Source organism: Lotus japonicus, chromosome 2 (assembly GCF_012489685.1).
Source record: "Lotus japonicus ecotype B-129 chromosome 2, LjGifu_v1.2".
NCBI classification, from domain to species: Eukaryota; Viridiplantae; Streptophyta; class Magnoliopsida; order Fabales; family Fabaceae; genus Lotus; species Lotus japonicus.
The window spans coordinates 93,629,170-93,645,100 of record NC_080042.1 but is presented as its reverse complement, the minus strand read 5'-3'; the positions used below and the strand labels follow the sequence as shown (position 1 = coordinate 93,645,100).

The 15,931-nt window shown below is 36.2% G+C and overlaps 1 protein-coding gene and 1 long non-coding RNA gene across 2 annotated transcripts; one reads left to right on the top strand and one right to left on the bottom strand.

The window, feature by feature from the left end:
• Positions 1-1,196: 1,196 nt before the first annotated feature.
• On the bottom strand, positions 1,197-7,378 carry LOC130741232 (uncharacterized). The gene is made up of 7 exons (XR_009020347.1): positions 6,683-7,378; positions 6,332-6,475; positions 6,023-6,241; positions 3,231-5,350; positions 2,321-2,406; positions 1,825-2,177; positions 1,197-1,742 (listed from the first exon to the last, which is right to left on the bottom strand). It is a non-coding gene; the product is annotated as an uncharacterized LOC130741232 (long non-coding RNA).
• A 463-nt stretch (positions 7,379-7,841) lies between these two features.
• Positions 7,842-8,591, top strand: LOC130737314 (uncharacterized). Its single transcript, XM_057589065.1, has one exon. It carries the CDS (start codon positions 7,842-7,844, stop codon positions 8,589-8,591), a length of 750 nt encoding a protein of 249 aa, XP_057445048.1.
• Positions 8,592-15,931: the final 7,340 nt, after the last annotated feature.

Genomic DNA, 15,931 nt, shown 5'->3' with positions numbered 1-15,931 from the left:
ACTCATTGACCTTTGACGAAAAAAAAAACACATTGATCGTAGTAGCTAGTAGCTAGGCCGTGCGTACAGACGTTACCTTGACCAACATTCAAACGCTAAGTGTTAGATTAGATGTTTCATAATAACAAAAATGGATATGATTAAGCAAACATAAATGACCTGAACAAAATATATGTTAAAACATAATGTTAATGTCAAATTAAACCTGGAGTTTATGAATGAGTCTGATACTAGTCCTTAATGAAAAAATGACGTATAGTGGCAGTGGTCATCTTTACAATATATAATTGGTGTTTTTAATTGCCATTAAATATCATTTTTTTCATCAAAAAGATTAAAACAAAACTTATTAATCTTTACCGTAAAATTACTAGCACACTTATTTTATATGTCATTTATCCACTAAGATTATGGCTGGTCATTTAATTTAACACAAGTTTTATTACTATGATTTTAAAACAATACATTCAAACATCCCTTATTTTACAGGTGGTGAAGAGATCTAAATTAAATTAATACTTCTTTTTCCACAATCAAAAAAATTAATACTTCTTTTAGTTGGAGTCTGAATGTACTGATATGAGCTAATTACTTAAAAAAGACTAGGATGTTACCCGTGCGATGCACGGGGGTCTTCATCGCTGATTTTTTTAAGTTTTATGACTAACCAAATTTTTTAGCAACTAACCGAACGAATCATCCGTGGAGAGGGGTCTTCATCCTTAATTACATAATCAAAGTTAAATCCATGAAGTTATAATGCAGGTTATTTTCATCATACCAATGTAAAAAATTATGAACACTATATATGAGAATTTCGTAAATAGTCTCAACACTTGCACTCGATCATTAAGGTGTAATTGTGGCTGTTTTTATAGCACTGGATCTATGATTAATTGGATGAAAGGACCATGGAAATTGAAAAAAAAACAATAGCTACAATAAATGTAAACGGTAACCTCCATTTAACCTCCTGATCAGTGGGTAAACTGTGAGGAGGAGTAGTTTTTCTAATGTATTGAAAACAAATGTATTGAAATTATCTCTTTCACCAAATGTCACATTTTACTTCACTGCCCCTTTTGTAAAGCAAGCCTATTATAACTACATTGTTTGCCTATCACAACCCCAATCCTAAAGGCAAAATGTCGAGGCAGAAATATTCCTGATATAATCAGAAATAAAAAAGACTTGCATTGCGATTAAGAGCTTAACCTTAAGGCTCATGCCATAATTAATAACACATAAGACATAGCAAATAGTTCATAATAGAGTGATACAAAGCAGCCTTGGTACATGCCGTAATCCAAATCCGAAGATATAGCAATTGTTTTGAACATAAGTGGCATACCCTTGGGCTTATGAGAGATGAAAGTTAACAACACAGTTTTACAAACTCAACACACAATACAAAATAAAATTGAAAAACGAACATAAGGTAATTAAAGTCATCTGAAATAAACATCACAATTAAAAGTACATAACCCTTTAATGATCTAGTGGCGGCGAACTTCAAGGCGGTACGTGTCTGTCTCAGGCGTCTCATAGAACCGCAATTGATCCCTAGCGCGGATTCGTTCCTGCCTACCAAACTCGTACCAGCCATGACCAAAATCAACTGCATTGGGTCTACCAATAGCCCATTGCAGTACCCACTCATCTAGATTTCCATCTGGTAATATAATGTTTAGTGTGGGAGGATTGTGTCGAAGACGCTCAAGCACAACACTCGCAGGAACATGCTGAAAAAATGTAACAAAAAACGAATCACTTACTGGACAGTTATACTTGATAAAAAGAAAGGGATGGTGAGATGAATAATACCAGAGATTGCTTTCCAAATGACTTTGCCTCGGAGATATCACTCAACCAGGCAAGCTCCTCTTCATCATCCAAATCCTCTTCCTCTTGAACTAAGTAAGCTACCTCGTGTACTCATCATAGAAAATCCGAATGTTGAATTGGCTACCATTAATGTAGGTGTAGTGCACCCTAACAATTCCATTGATATGGTGCGCTTGACAGACTTCTTGAAAACCTTCCATTACCATTTCTCCACCCACTGTTCTAAGGCTCACTGAAAATGTGTTGCCTGCGAGATCAGTGAGCAGAGCATTCTGGTACGGCCTGATAACGGGGTTATTTCTAACAAACCAGCTAGGAAGCGTTGCAGAGTCCTACAACAAATTTATTCAATAATCATGACCACAACCAAAGAAGCATAAATTTTACAACCGATATTTATTTCGTAGATATTGCACTTCTATAGGAAAGTTTACAAAACTTAATCCAGATGGCTTTATAAGAGCTAAATACTTACCGGGTCAGGTTGGTGGATAAGTATAAAGTTGTTGTTTCCTTCTGGTAGACTCGATAATCTGGTTTGTGTCATGGTAGCTCCTAAAACTGCATTGAACCCGAAAAAAGGTAATCAGTATTAAATAATTTAGATAAAACATTAAGATTTCATTCCATAAGTATCCTTCATTCAGAGTAGTTATTGTAAATCAGCTGGATAAGGCACATGATAAGTAGGGACTTCAAATGTTTATGTCTAGCAAATAAGAAGGCAAGAAACTTACACAGAAGGAGTCAACTTAATACATATAAATAGAATTACACAGCTTGACAATAAAATAAGAAGCATAGCAATCTGATACCACACCACATGGAAAATAGAAAGAATCCACCATAGTGACAATCATGTAAGGGAAGAAACAGATAGCAACGGTTGTGAATCTAGTGAGCATCATTGCATAAGTATCCTTCACACAACATCACCATAGACCAGTACCAATCATAATTGAGCCTAGTAACCTCAGACAGAGAAATTATAAAGATAAATGTCCTTCATCCCATATATCAAATATGTAGCTTTGCACAGACATGTCACATATATGCGAGATAAGTAGAGGCAACAATGGACATGTAAAGGAAATAATACAGAAGCTTTTCACAGTTAACAAAAATACATAATGATTTGAAATTTAAATTCAAGGTTTTCATATGCAAACTATCACTCTGCCAAACTAACCAACCTACATGTCCAAACCCTACCAAGAACCCTAACTATTGCACAGGACAATCTCAAAAGATAGAGACCCATAACATTTAATTTAAAATTATGAAAAGAGAATTGTAATCCAGATTCTTATGCACTAAACTCAAATAGGTACCAGAAGATAGATACCCAGCAACAAAATCAAATAGGTAGTTAGTGGTGCCCTTACCTTCCAACGTGACTACGAATGAAGTGGTTATGACCGATTGGAGCGCCGCCGGCGACGTGCAAGTGAACAGCCGCCCGGTTGATCGTCTAGCCGCTTCGAATGGGGGCAGAATCTGGAGAACAGAGAGAAAAGTGGACGAACGTGGATATGCAGATGGGAAGAGTTGAATGAGACCTAATTTACCTGTGAAAACCGTGCTTCGAATGGGTCTGTCTAGGATTTTACCCGTGCGATGCACGGAACCTATTTATATTTCTTTGTTCGCATTTTTATCCTTCAAGTGTATACACATATCACAACTGCTCATTTTATGCGTTTAAATGGTTTGTTTTTAGACAGACCATAAATGTATGTAGATAGACTATTACAAAAGATACATATGTGCTTATGATATGAATCATTAAAAATGCTGGAGCATCCGTTGTATAACAACTTATAAAGGTTTATCAAGTAACAAAAACGACTTAATATATTCTCTTACGTGCTTTCAACAGTATGAGTACGACCTAGCTTACTTATAAATCGATAAGATGAAAAATGTAGAAGAGCTTAACAAATAAAATCACAAAACTTCCTATTTGCCATATCCTAACAAAACTTTACAGCCTTCATGGGTTTGAACCATTTACAAACATTTAAGACAATTGGAAAATCTGAACACTACATATTCACCAAAAACCATTAAAAAGAAAATGAGAGACACCAGAGCAGTCTGCCTAATGTAATGCTTAATTTCCAACCTAACTGTCACTTGTCTTTATCATCTTGATGACCTTATTCAAACGGTTTGTAGAGACCACCACATACACAACACCCTATTTTGCCTCAGGAGAAATCCAAGGAGTTCAACTTCATCTATATCTTGCAAGGATCCTGAGGTGCCAACAACTTAAACAGTAGCATAAGAAAATTGGGCAAGATCTTGTAAAAGTAATAAATCATAGGTTAAATATTTAACCCAAAAATATAACTGATCATCTTATAAATATAGAACATTAGTAAACATATACTTGGAGGGATCTTAGCAACATGATACATGTTGATATCAATCATTAATATACAACTAACTAATGGGTTGTTGAAACATGATGATGAAATGTGTTTAGTTTTTAAGAGCTAAAAAATATCAGCTGAAAACAACATATCAGCTCAAAGATGGCTAAAGAAAGTATTGCATTACACTTTTGAAATCAAGGTCTAAATGATGTGGATAATTTGAAGTGTCAGAGTGGTGTTTGCTCCACCACAAAGTGACCATAGAAAGTAAAGCATGCGGAAGAATGAAACAAACAGAACCAGAAAACTATGAATAGAAATGAAACTTAAAGTGATGAGCTTGTCAAAGCTCATGCCTAACTTTTCAGTATATCTCCTGTGTAGTGATTGGATGGAAAACTTTCATGATAATACTTTCAGTGTTAGTGAACATAATCACCATGTCTTCTTTTGAGAAAATTGCTCCTATACAGTTTATGTCCCCACCCTCTACATCCACACAGATAAACTATGATTATGACTGCAATTTTTTTCATTTCGTTAATGAATATAAATAACTTCTTCTATAAACTTCAAAGACTAAACAAACTAAAATGGGAATCAATGCTCCTTATGCCCGAGTCTCTGGAAATAATACCAGGACTCCAATTGAAGACATGGGTTAAATAATACCATCAGGGCAAGGTTGATGGTAAATGAAGTAACTCCTACTGATACAGTTACTAAGACCAATATACCAGGACTCCAATTGAAGTCAATCCTCATTGATCCCAAATAATGATTCCTAGCCTAACAGGCTAACACCCCTAAAGAGAACTTGTAAGTCATAATTAAATTACAAATTAACACAAATGCACACAAACTCAGTTTCATTAAAAAGAGGGAAAGAAAAATAAATTAAAAATTATATACTAATCAGATTAACATATATGGTTAGGACTAAACCTCGGCATCAATTAGAACAATGTGAATAGCATATGAACTCAATGGTTCATTCACAACTTAGTTATATTTTTAGCCACGAACTGCAAGCTGTATAGCAACGAATTGACAACTGTAAATGAATTGGAAAAATAGGATAGCTGATCGATGATAGACGATGGGGTAGATCATAAGCAAACAACCTGTAAAGCATAAGCAACAATTGATTAGAAGGTTGATGTAGGTTGAAAGTACCATTGTTTAGCGAAATAGTTGCAGGAGGATAGATAGTAGATAAGCTCCTTAGGGTTCAGGCTTCGAAGCTACTATGGTATGCATTACAAGATGACAATAAAGGAGAAAGAAAGAAACATAAAAAAAACAAAGTGATGATTTCTGAAAGACAGAGGTTGTCACACAGGGGCATAATTAACTATATATTAGATGTCCTCATAGGGCACACTGGACCCTTAAACAGAAGCGATAAAAAATATTATTTTCATAAAGCAATGCTAAAAGAATTCTGCATTTTAATTTAAAAAGCATAATAATGGCCCGGTCTTCAATACTTGTTACACCTTTTTTATATATAGTGAAAGATGGTTTTCATTTTGTTCTGAGATCAAATCCTAATTGAGACTGAAGGTATAATAAGGTTAAGATTAGAACTTACAAATACAAGATGCTATTTACTGAATGAATACTTAGAATCAAAAAGCTACATAATAAAAAAGCTACAAACCTAATTCTATAATTTACCTATACATACAACCATGAAATGCAATCAAGTTCAAGAGCTGCATGAAGAATGAGTCACACAGTTGCATGCAATTAAGTCTAGACATTGATTTGCACAAGAAATAAATTATGTTTACCTTCCACAACAGTTCAGGCATATCTGATGCTGGCTGGGAAATTGCAAGCTCAAATATTGATCTAGCTCGATCAGTCTCAGATAAAGATCTCTCCAATTATGCATACTTGCTCCAAGCATAGCAATTTTCAAGCGCCCACTCCAAATATTTTTCATACAATTTTCTGCATCGATCAATGTTACCAAGCTGCAGTTCTATCTCTATATACTTCTTCAGAATCTGTTATCAAAGATAAAAAAAACTTAGTGAGAAAGTTAACCACGCTGCAATTGAAAGAAGCTAAAATATTTTCAACCACAAATATATTACCTTATCTTTAGGAGCCTTTCCAATAGCACTTCCTAATATTACATGAGCACCCTTGAGATTCAGTTGACGTATTTCAAATTGGGCTGCTAGAAGCCACATATTAGCAAATGAGAATTTTTGTGAGGTATCAAGTGTAGACACTCCCTGAAGAAATGGAAGCGACAAAGAGAAGAGTTAGTTTCAATACTCAACTGAATATGATAAATTCACTTGTGTTAATACTTAATAGTAATATAGTAACGGATGATGACAGAAAATGTAAAAAACAGGTAGTAAAAGATAAATTGAATGTGATAGCAGAATTCAGAGGAAAGAAATTATAGATAAACAAAGGACTATGCATTATTTTACCTCCTCAAGCAGTGATTATACAAGTATTTTTCCCAGGACACAGGATCCTTGTGCAATTCACATTCCCACTCATATCTCTCATTCAGATTACGAAGATTAACTGATCAAAGCAACATAAAAGGAAGGGACTGAATGGGCAACAACAGATGAACATCAAGGTACCCATAAGTTCAATTTATAACAACAAAATTTGGCAAGAATCAAATCAGAAAAACTGTAAAGGGTAGCAGCAGTGTATATCTACCACTCAGCAATGTAACAGACCAGGACTTGGTAGCAGTAGTATATGAACAGACCAGGACCAGACACATCTAAATTGGATGAATAAGCAAAAACCAACAGAATTGTAAAAAGTTAACCAGTAGAAAAAACTTTAGCACTAGCATTGGTAGAATCAATTGCACCCTATTTATTGATCCATATGTTTCAGTAAACACAAAGAACTAATTTTTTTACAGTGAACACAGAGCTAATTAGCACCAAGTGAATAAGCATCATCCATTAAATAAGAAACAACAACAGACACACTTCTATATGGTATATTTGTTCAGAACCTTCTAACCTTCATCATTATTTTATCACCTTATGGGTTCACTTCCTGCTAATTCAATTCCAAGGCTTAGACTGCACTTGTCATCAAGGAAAGTTGTGAAATATAGCATAGACCAAGTGAAAAAAAAATAGTATAATTACATTCAAACATCCCTTATTTTACAGGTGGTGAAGAGATCTAAATTAAATTAATACTTCTTTTTCCACAATCAAAAAAATTAATACTTCTTTTAGTTGGAGTCTGAATGTACTGATATGAGCTAATTACTTTAAAAAGATATCAATTTTGATTAATATTATTGCCCTGCTGGGAAAATGGAGGTGGCGAATTCTCTTTGAACGTGATAAATTATGGTGCAAGATTCTGATAGCTAAATATGGTAGCCATATCAGGTCTTCTAAGTTATCTATTTGGTGGAAAGATCTACTCAATTCATGTGTTGGAGTTGAGGCTGGCATGTGGTTTGAGGGAGGAATATCTAGAAGAATTGGTGAAGGAGACAATACTTATTTCTGAAGCGAGGATTGGCATGGCAAAGGGAAATTCGTGGAGTCATTCCGTGAATTATATCTGATTTCTGATCAGAAGGATAAGAAATTAGTGGATATGGGATCCTGGATTAATGATCAATGGGTTTGGGACCTACGATGGAGGGAAGAAGTGGCGGGTGAGAATGTGCTAAAGCTGGCGGTGTTGAAACAAATTATCTCCTCAACCGGGCTAACCAGAGGGAGGAAGGACACCTGGGCTTGGATTAAAGAAGGGGACGACTATTATTCTGTAAGGTCTGCCTATGACCTCCTTGCGGGTGTAGATGCTGCACTTGAGATACCAGCTTTCAAGTGCCTTTGGAAGGCTTATGCTCCATCAAATGCAGTGGCTCTTGGTTGGAGGATACTACATAATCGAATTCAGACAAAGGTAAATTTGGCACGCAGGAATATAATCTCCAGTGATATTCTCTGCCCGTGGTGTGGTTCTGCAGAAGAAAACACTTCTCATCTGATTTTTCATTGCGAATTTGCGTGGGGGATTTGGTCTTTAGTATCAAAGTGGTTGGGGGTACATTTTGTATATTCTGATGCTCCTAGTGATCATTTAATTCAATTCTATGACTGCATGTCTGGAAACGTAAAGTACAAACGAGGTCTCCTTTCAATCTGGCTTGCAATTGTTTGGCACATTTGGATTGCTAGAAATGCGAAATTATTTAAGGAAGAGAGTGCTTCAGGTGAGGAAATTTTTGAGCTGGCAAGAACAAAGGCGTGGTACTGGCTGAGAGCAAGAAATAAAGATTTTCTACATTCACTTTGGGAGTGGGTTAATGAACCATTAGCATGTCTGGGAGACTTATAATTTGTTCTGCTATATCAGGGTGGTGAAGGATACTTTTGCTGTACAACACGACTATCTTCAATTGTTTAAGTGTTGTAACATTCATGTTTGCTTGTCTTTTTTGAGGGGTCTATATGATAGCAAGGATGGTAGCATGTTTTATTGACTTGGAGTCCCTTGGCTTGGAGGATCACGAAGACTGATAGCTGTGTTGTGCTTTCACTAATGAATTAATGTTGCTGGTCTCTGGGATGTGCACTAGTACTCTGTAGGCATTGGGTGGGATAGTGGAATTGTATTAATTCAATTTTGTAATTTTGCATAGTCATCCTTGGAGATTACCCTTTGATTATTGATATCATGTACTCTTTTTCCTTCACCAGGTTTTCCCAAGGGGGTTTTTCCTGGTAAGGTTTTAATGAGGCATGATCTCCTTAATCCGTCTTCAGGGAGGTGGTGGGTGGTGGGCTTCGCTAAGAGTAGGTGGTTATCAGATGATGTTATGTCAATTGTTACTCTATTATTTTCTCTTTTCTTTTCCTACTTGTATTGGGTTGAAGTACCCTTGTACTTCATTTCAATATATTTCTTATTGCCTATCAAAAAAAATATTAGTAATTTACTATTAAACTTTCATGGTGCTGTTTATAGGTGGAGTATAAGATGCAATAGTGGGTGGGTCTTGCACCCATGCAATACATGGTAAGGCCAATGGGATCATACCACCTGTCATGGTGTGGAATTGGAAACAGATTCTACCGGTTATTTACTTTTTAAATTTATTACAGTTTTAATTTGTTAATTACCGGAAAGTCCTTTTAGGGCCTCTCTTCACCGGCGAAACCCACCACCTTCCCCCTCTACCTCCCACTAGATCTTTGTACCAACATCAACCGCACGATGGCCGCATGGTGATGAAGGCTAGCCTCCCTTGTCGGACTATGTCGTGGCTCTCGAATCCCCAGCCATCAGTCCATCACTGGTTGGTTTGCTGGGTTCGATTGTAAACTTGAAGCCCCAAATCTGGTGTTTGCAGCTGTGTGGGTTATGAAGGCGTAGAAAATAGGGAATTGCATCTATGTGGGTTTCGATTGGAGCAAAGGAGGTTGTTTAGATCTGGGTGGCTTGGTAGAGGATCTGAGTTTGTTAGCATTTTTCCAGCGAGGGTTATGGTGCCCAGGTTGTCGTCCCGTTCCTACCGGAGCAAAGGCCACCGTCGCATCTAATCTTACATCACCCCTTCTGAAACTGAAACTGAAACTGAAAGGAAGGGGTTGTCTGTGTTTGTTTTGTTGGAGAAAGGCGCGAAAGGATTGATTACAGGGGAAAACCCCAGCTCCAGCCACGGACAAGGACAAGAATAAAATCTATCTTTATCCCTCTCTCTGTTCACATCATCAATTTTCTTTCTTAGGACTTCAATAATTCTTCAATTTATAATTACCCTGTATTTTGGCTCAAATCATGATTTTGATTGTCAGTATAACAATTGTAATATGTTTCATCTCTGGTGTGTCATCTTGTTTATGTTTTGAATTTTTATGTTGTTCACTGTCTTCTTACACAACCACTATTGGATGGCTCGGTGGGGATCTAGGTTGGTGTGCGTTTTTCAGCCATGCATTTTTCTGGAATAAAATTTCGGTTCTTGTATGTTTTTCTGGTGGAGATCTCGGTGGTGCAAGACTGCAGGAACTCTATTTGGGTTTTTCGGATGAGCATGGTGGGTGAGGGAGATGGAGGTGGGGGAGCAGTGGAGGACAAAGGTGAGGACAAAGGTGGAAAGAGGGGAAGGATAGAAGGATAATTTTGTAATATGACTTTTGTATTTTTTTCTCAGCAGGTAATTATTACCTGTTATAAGAGGTGAAATTCACACTTGCATGGTGCAAGACCTAGGATGCACTTGCACCCTAACAACCACCCTGTTTATAAGACAAAAAGTATAATTACTACCACTTGGAAAATTGATCCTGCTACTCACTGTCATGGTGCTGTTTATGGAAGTCTGCTCCAAGAAGCTCAGGCATGTACAGGTTGTCAAAAAAACACAAAAATGGGAAACGAAAAATTGGGATGGGAAATAAATACGGAAGATATGGGAAGATTACGAGGGTTGGATATTTCTAGCATAAAAGAGGAGGTTCAAATCTTCAATATCAAAGAAGAAGGAAGAAATATCACAGTTGGTTTCAGCCATCAACAAGTAACTCTGTTTCCTAACTTTTACTCTCTTTTTTATTTATTGTTTACAGTATTCCTAATTCTGTTGTTTCTCCCAAATAAAAAGCAGTAAAAAATTGATATAATTAACAGAAAAACAGTTTGATTGAGGTTTAGTAACAACTTGTATAGCAAAAAAAAAGGTGTTGTCTAAGGTGCAATATCAGTTGGGTCATGCACCGGTGCAAGACACATTCATAGCCACTGAAATAGAATATTCTGTTTAGATGCCATATGGGTTACCTATTGAACATGTAATTTTATATTTATATTTATTATAATTTAAATTTATCTTTTACATTAAAACCCCTACCTTTCTCCCTCAATACTTGAAGACTCAAATCTCAGAAAACTGAAACGCAGGAGCACAAATTTTAATAGAAATTGATTTGCAAATGACAAATCCTAATAAGCCTGAATCAACAATATAACTATTGAAGAATCTCTATAAAACAATAAAACAATAAAGGGGAGAACACCTCAATCTATATCTGGCAAATACACACAAGCAACCCATTTTGATTTTAATATCCTTCTCCCCAATTCCCAAAACCTTGTACGAACCCAGGATTTTTTTTAAGAGGAAGTTCTAACGTTTACACTTTACACAATTAAACTCAATACCTTGACCAAAATTATATCAACATAATTAAATGAGATTAGATTAAAAACAAGAACCAAAGCCAGATTTTGAACCACCATTTCTCAGAATCAGACCCTCAGATCCACACCAGAGACTTTGAAGAACTGCTTCAGCTTCCAGGTCAAACTTGCTCTTTGCCCTCTCTACCCGAAAGATCGACCTTTTCTGGGCCGCAAAGAACGATGGCGCGGTGGTTGGAGGCGCGACTCAGGAAAAGGGAGGTGGTGTGGCGGTGGTCGTTGTTCTTCGAGTGAACCAGATCTGGGTAGTCCATGCCTATCTGTCACTAAACATCTTTTGGGTTGTCCAGATCTTTGGGCAGATATGGGTTTCAATGGTGGTTTGTGCTCATTGAGTTCTTTCCATTTTTATTGATGCAATCTTTGATCGTGTGGGATCATCACTTTCTTTCCACGCTGTGTTTTCTTCATTATCTTGTGTTGATTTTGATTTTGATATATCTGCAACATGTTGAAGGGAGAGGCAGAGAGAAGGGAAGGAGAGGGAGAAGGAGAGGGAGAGGTAGAGAGAAGATAGAAGGTAAAAGGGGTATTTTTGTAATCTTGTATTTTTATTTTTTTTATCAGCAGGTTACTAAACCCACTATTGTGAGTCATTTTAGCTCTTGCATGGTGCAAGACCTAGGGTGCACTTACACCCTAACAGCCACCAAAAAAAAATCCTTAATTTTTTAGGCTTAATTGCACTTTTCATCCCTTATGTTAGCCCTTTGTGCAATTTGAATCCACTTTGTTTAAAACGAGCAATTTTAGACCCCAGACTTTCAATTTGTGTCAATTAGGTCTAGTCGTTAGTCTATGTTAAATTCTTAACGGAATATTCTTATGTGGATTCTTTTTTACTAATTACACCACTAAAAATGACACATTAGTAAATAAATAAAAGAAATTAAATAAAAAATGATTTATACCTAAATAATTTTTTTAATTAATTCTAATCACTCTTCTATCATCTGCATCCCATCATGTTCGTTATCTTCTTCCATCATTTTCACCCAAATCAAAACCTGTTCTTTAGAAAATCAAACTCAAATTTTTATTTTTCAGACTCATGCCACTGTTTTAATAAAGACTCTTTTTTTTAAGACCCAAATGCTGAGAGGGGAAATAAATTGGAGAATAGAAATGGCACCAACCTTAGAAGAAAACCATTGGAGAAGAAAAGGCGCACCAATTCCTTACTTCGTTTTTCTTTGCACTCCAAAGTTTCAATCTTTAACTCTTTATCTTCTTGATTCATTATGTTGCCATTTATCAATGCCATTGCGCTATTGTTAGTCTGCGGTCTTATAGTTCTCAGATCTGGGTTCTTCAAATACAAAAAATAAATGGTTCGGTGGTGGTTGTTGCCATCTGGGCAAAGGGGAGAAGTTTGTGGGGTTGGTTTCTGGGCAATGGAAATAGGTTTTTGGGGATGAACATGAAGATGAAGATGGGGAATGATGTCAGATTTATTGTTCTTTCTGGAACATTTTTTTTTGATGTGGGTAGAGGAAGGGGAAAAGTTGATTTTTGTTTCTGAAATTTCTATAGCTTGTTGTTTTGTTGTTGCTTCTGAAAGTTGTTTCAAGATTTTTTGTTGTTGATTCATTGGAGATGAAGATGGAGAGTGATTAGTGATTTTAATGATTTGATTAGATTTAAGTTAAATAAATTATGATTTTTTATTTTTTAGGATTTTAATTAATTTTATTTTTTATTACATGGAGTCCGAGTGGCATCTCAGTTGTAAAATGTGTCAGAGTCATGTCATAAATTAGTGCCACGTATGTAAATTCCGTTTAGAATTTAACGGAGACTAACGACTAGACCTAATTGGCACAAATTGAAAGTTTGAAGACTAAAATCGCTCGTTTTAAACAAAGGGGATTCAAATTGCACATAGGACTAACATAAGCGACGAAAAGTGCAATTAAGCCAATTTTTTTAATTACAAGTTTTCATTCTCATGAATTTTACGATCTTCTTGTATCTGCAGGCAGGCACTATGACTGGGAAAGAGAAAAGGAAATGCTAGAATAATTGGAAGTATGGGATCATTACACTGGATGGGATGGTACAAAGGATTCCAACCATTGCAATAATAAAAGACATAGGAGAAGAGGCACAGAAGCAATATTTCCAAGGTGCTGAAGCATTTCCAATCTTGAAGCACAATGAGAAAAGAAAGAAGGAGAATACATAGGAGACCATTGATCACTCGCTCAGTTATCTATCAAGTAATTGTGAATGGGAAGAAGGGTCTAGAGTTCGAATCCTGAGGAACACTGATTTACTAACATTATTAAAAACTAATATTTACCTATTAAAAAAAGAGTTATGATATATACACACATCTCTACCCCTTTTTCACCTTCATTTTCTATCTAATTCCCTTTTTTCTATAAATCAAATCACATATCACATATTTACTTTATCTCTCATTTCTTCTTATCTCTCTCTTCCTCCACCTCTCCACACATAAAAAGAGGTGTGAAGATATAATTATTCATTAAAAAAACTATCAATAACTATATATCCTACCGTAAAAAAAAAACTATAACTTCTACTCTCTTTTTTTTTTGGTCACTAACTTCTACTCTCTTGTTTATATTTAGATTCTTGCGGGCCTAATTTGGGGGTGGGCCTCAATAACATTATTATTATCTAGCTAGGAGTTGAAACATTTAGGCATAATTTTCCTCTACAAAATTGTACCGATTCGACCGGTAGGATTGGGAATTGCCAGGTTTATCTAAACGAACTAACTAGGGTGGAGATAGGTCGGGTTCGTGTTTTACCCTTTATGAACCCAAACTCTCATATTCGAATCTAAGGGGTTTGGAAAAACAAATCCCAAACTCAAACTCTCATGTTTGAACCCAACGGGTATGGAGAAATGAACCCTGATCCCAAACTCTCATGTCCAAACCCAACATTGTGACTTTGTGGTTTGTCCTTTAATTAGATGATTTATATCTTTGCTCAATTATTTTCCAATAAATAATTTATTTATCGAAAAAAAATATTATATCTTAAAAAAATGGTTGAACATGGCAGAAAAATAATATCATTTGTTGCTTGAGTAATGATATACACACACCTCATATTCAAAGAGTTTTATTTTATGCTATTTTTAAAATTATTGATAAGAGTAGATAAGCTACATGATTTGAAAAAAAAGATAAGCTACATTATATTATTTGTTAAAAAATATTTTGATAAGAGATAAATTGGATTTATCAATTAAAAAAATAACTTAGTTTAGCCCCTTTTGTTTCCCTGTGTTCCTGTTTTGTAACAACTTTAGCACTTCTTGTGCTCTTATATATTCAATTTTGACTTATCTAAAAAAAATTAAAAAATTCACTTTACACATATATAGGAGTATTATTTCTATGAATTAACCTAGTTCCGGAACTGAAAAATCAAGCCACTCCGATCCCTGGCTAGCGGAAGTAGCTTTCTGTGAAAGTTGTTCCCTGAGGTTTGAATATCTGAAATTTAGGTACGAGCACAAATCTACCCCCCCCCCAACTTTTTTTTGTAAATAAAGTTCTGTTTCTTCTTCCTTTCCCTTGACCCCAAACAGAAAAACAGCATGTGTAATTGTGTATGAAGTAACAACTTGTGTAGCATGAATTAATTTCCTTTTTTTTTAACATTTCTGCTTAAACATAACATGTTTCTCATTCATTATCCTTGCAATTCATGATGATCTTCTTGTATTAGGCACAATGGCTCTATCCTCGTTTGCTATCTTGGCCGGTGTTACCACCGCCGTCATCGGAGCTCTTCCATTTTTTCTGTTACCAATGGGTGGGGAATTTCCAATATACATAGCCGAAGCAGTTGGTCTCTTTGTTGCTGTTTCTATGGTATATGCCGGCTTATTAATGGTTCCCACTAGGGTGGGCAAGTTTTATTTTGGTCCACCGGTGGACCAGGCCTACACACCGTTTGATTTAAGAATCTTGAAATATTCTTTATTTGAATGGCTAGGATTTGATGGATGATAAAAGGGTAAAAGTGGAAATACACCCATCCCTTCTTCTTCTCCATTTTTACTGGTTCTGCAACCTCCTCCGCCACAACCACCACCTTCCGCCGGAGCATACCCCCGCCCCCTCCCTCGCGAGCTCCGACCCTGATGCAGAAGTTAAGAACCAGATGCAGAGCAGCAGAAGTTAGGAACCCCAGCCAACCCCAAAAGTCAAGATTCCAGCCCCAACAACACAAACACTGTAGGTCTTCTCCCTTGGAAAATGACGGTGGCTTCCATAATCAACCCCCACCCAGAACTTCATCTTTTTCTTCTTTCTTCCCCAGATCCGTCTCCCACCCCTCTTCCCACAATCCCACCAATAAACCACTACAACAACGAACCCTCAGCCTTTCCTTACCTCAACGACAAGCCCTCACCAGTAGGAAATCATTGAATCAGTCAAAGAAAATCCAGTAGGAAAAATGTTCTACATAACAAACTATTAACCAGA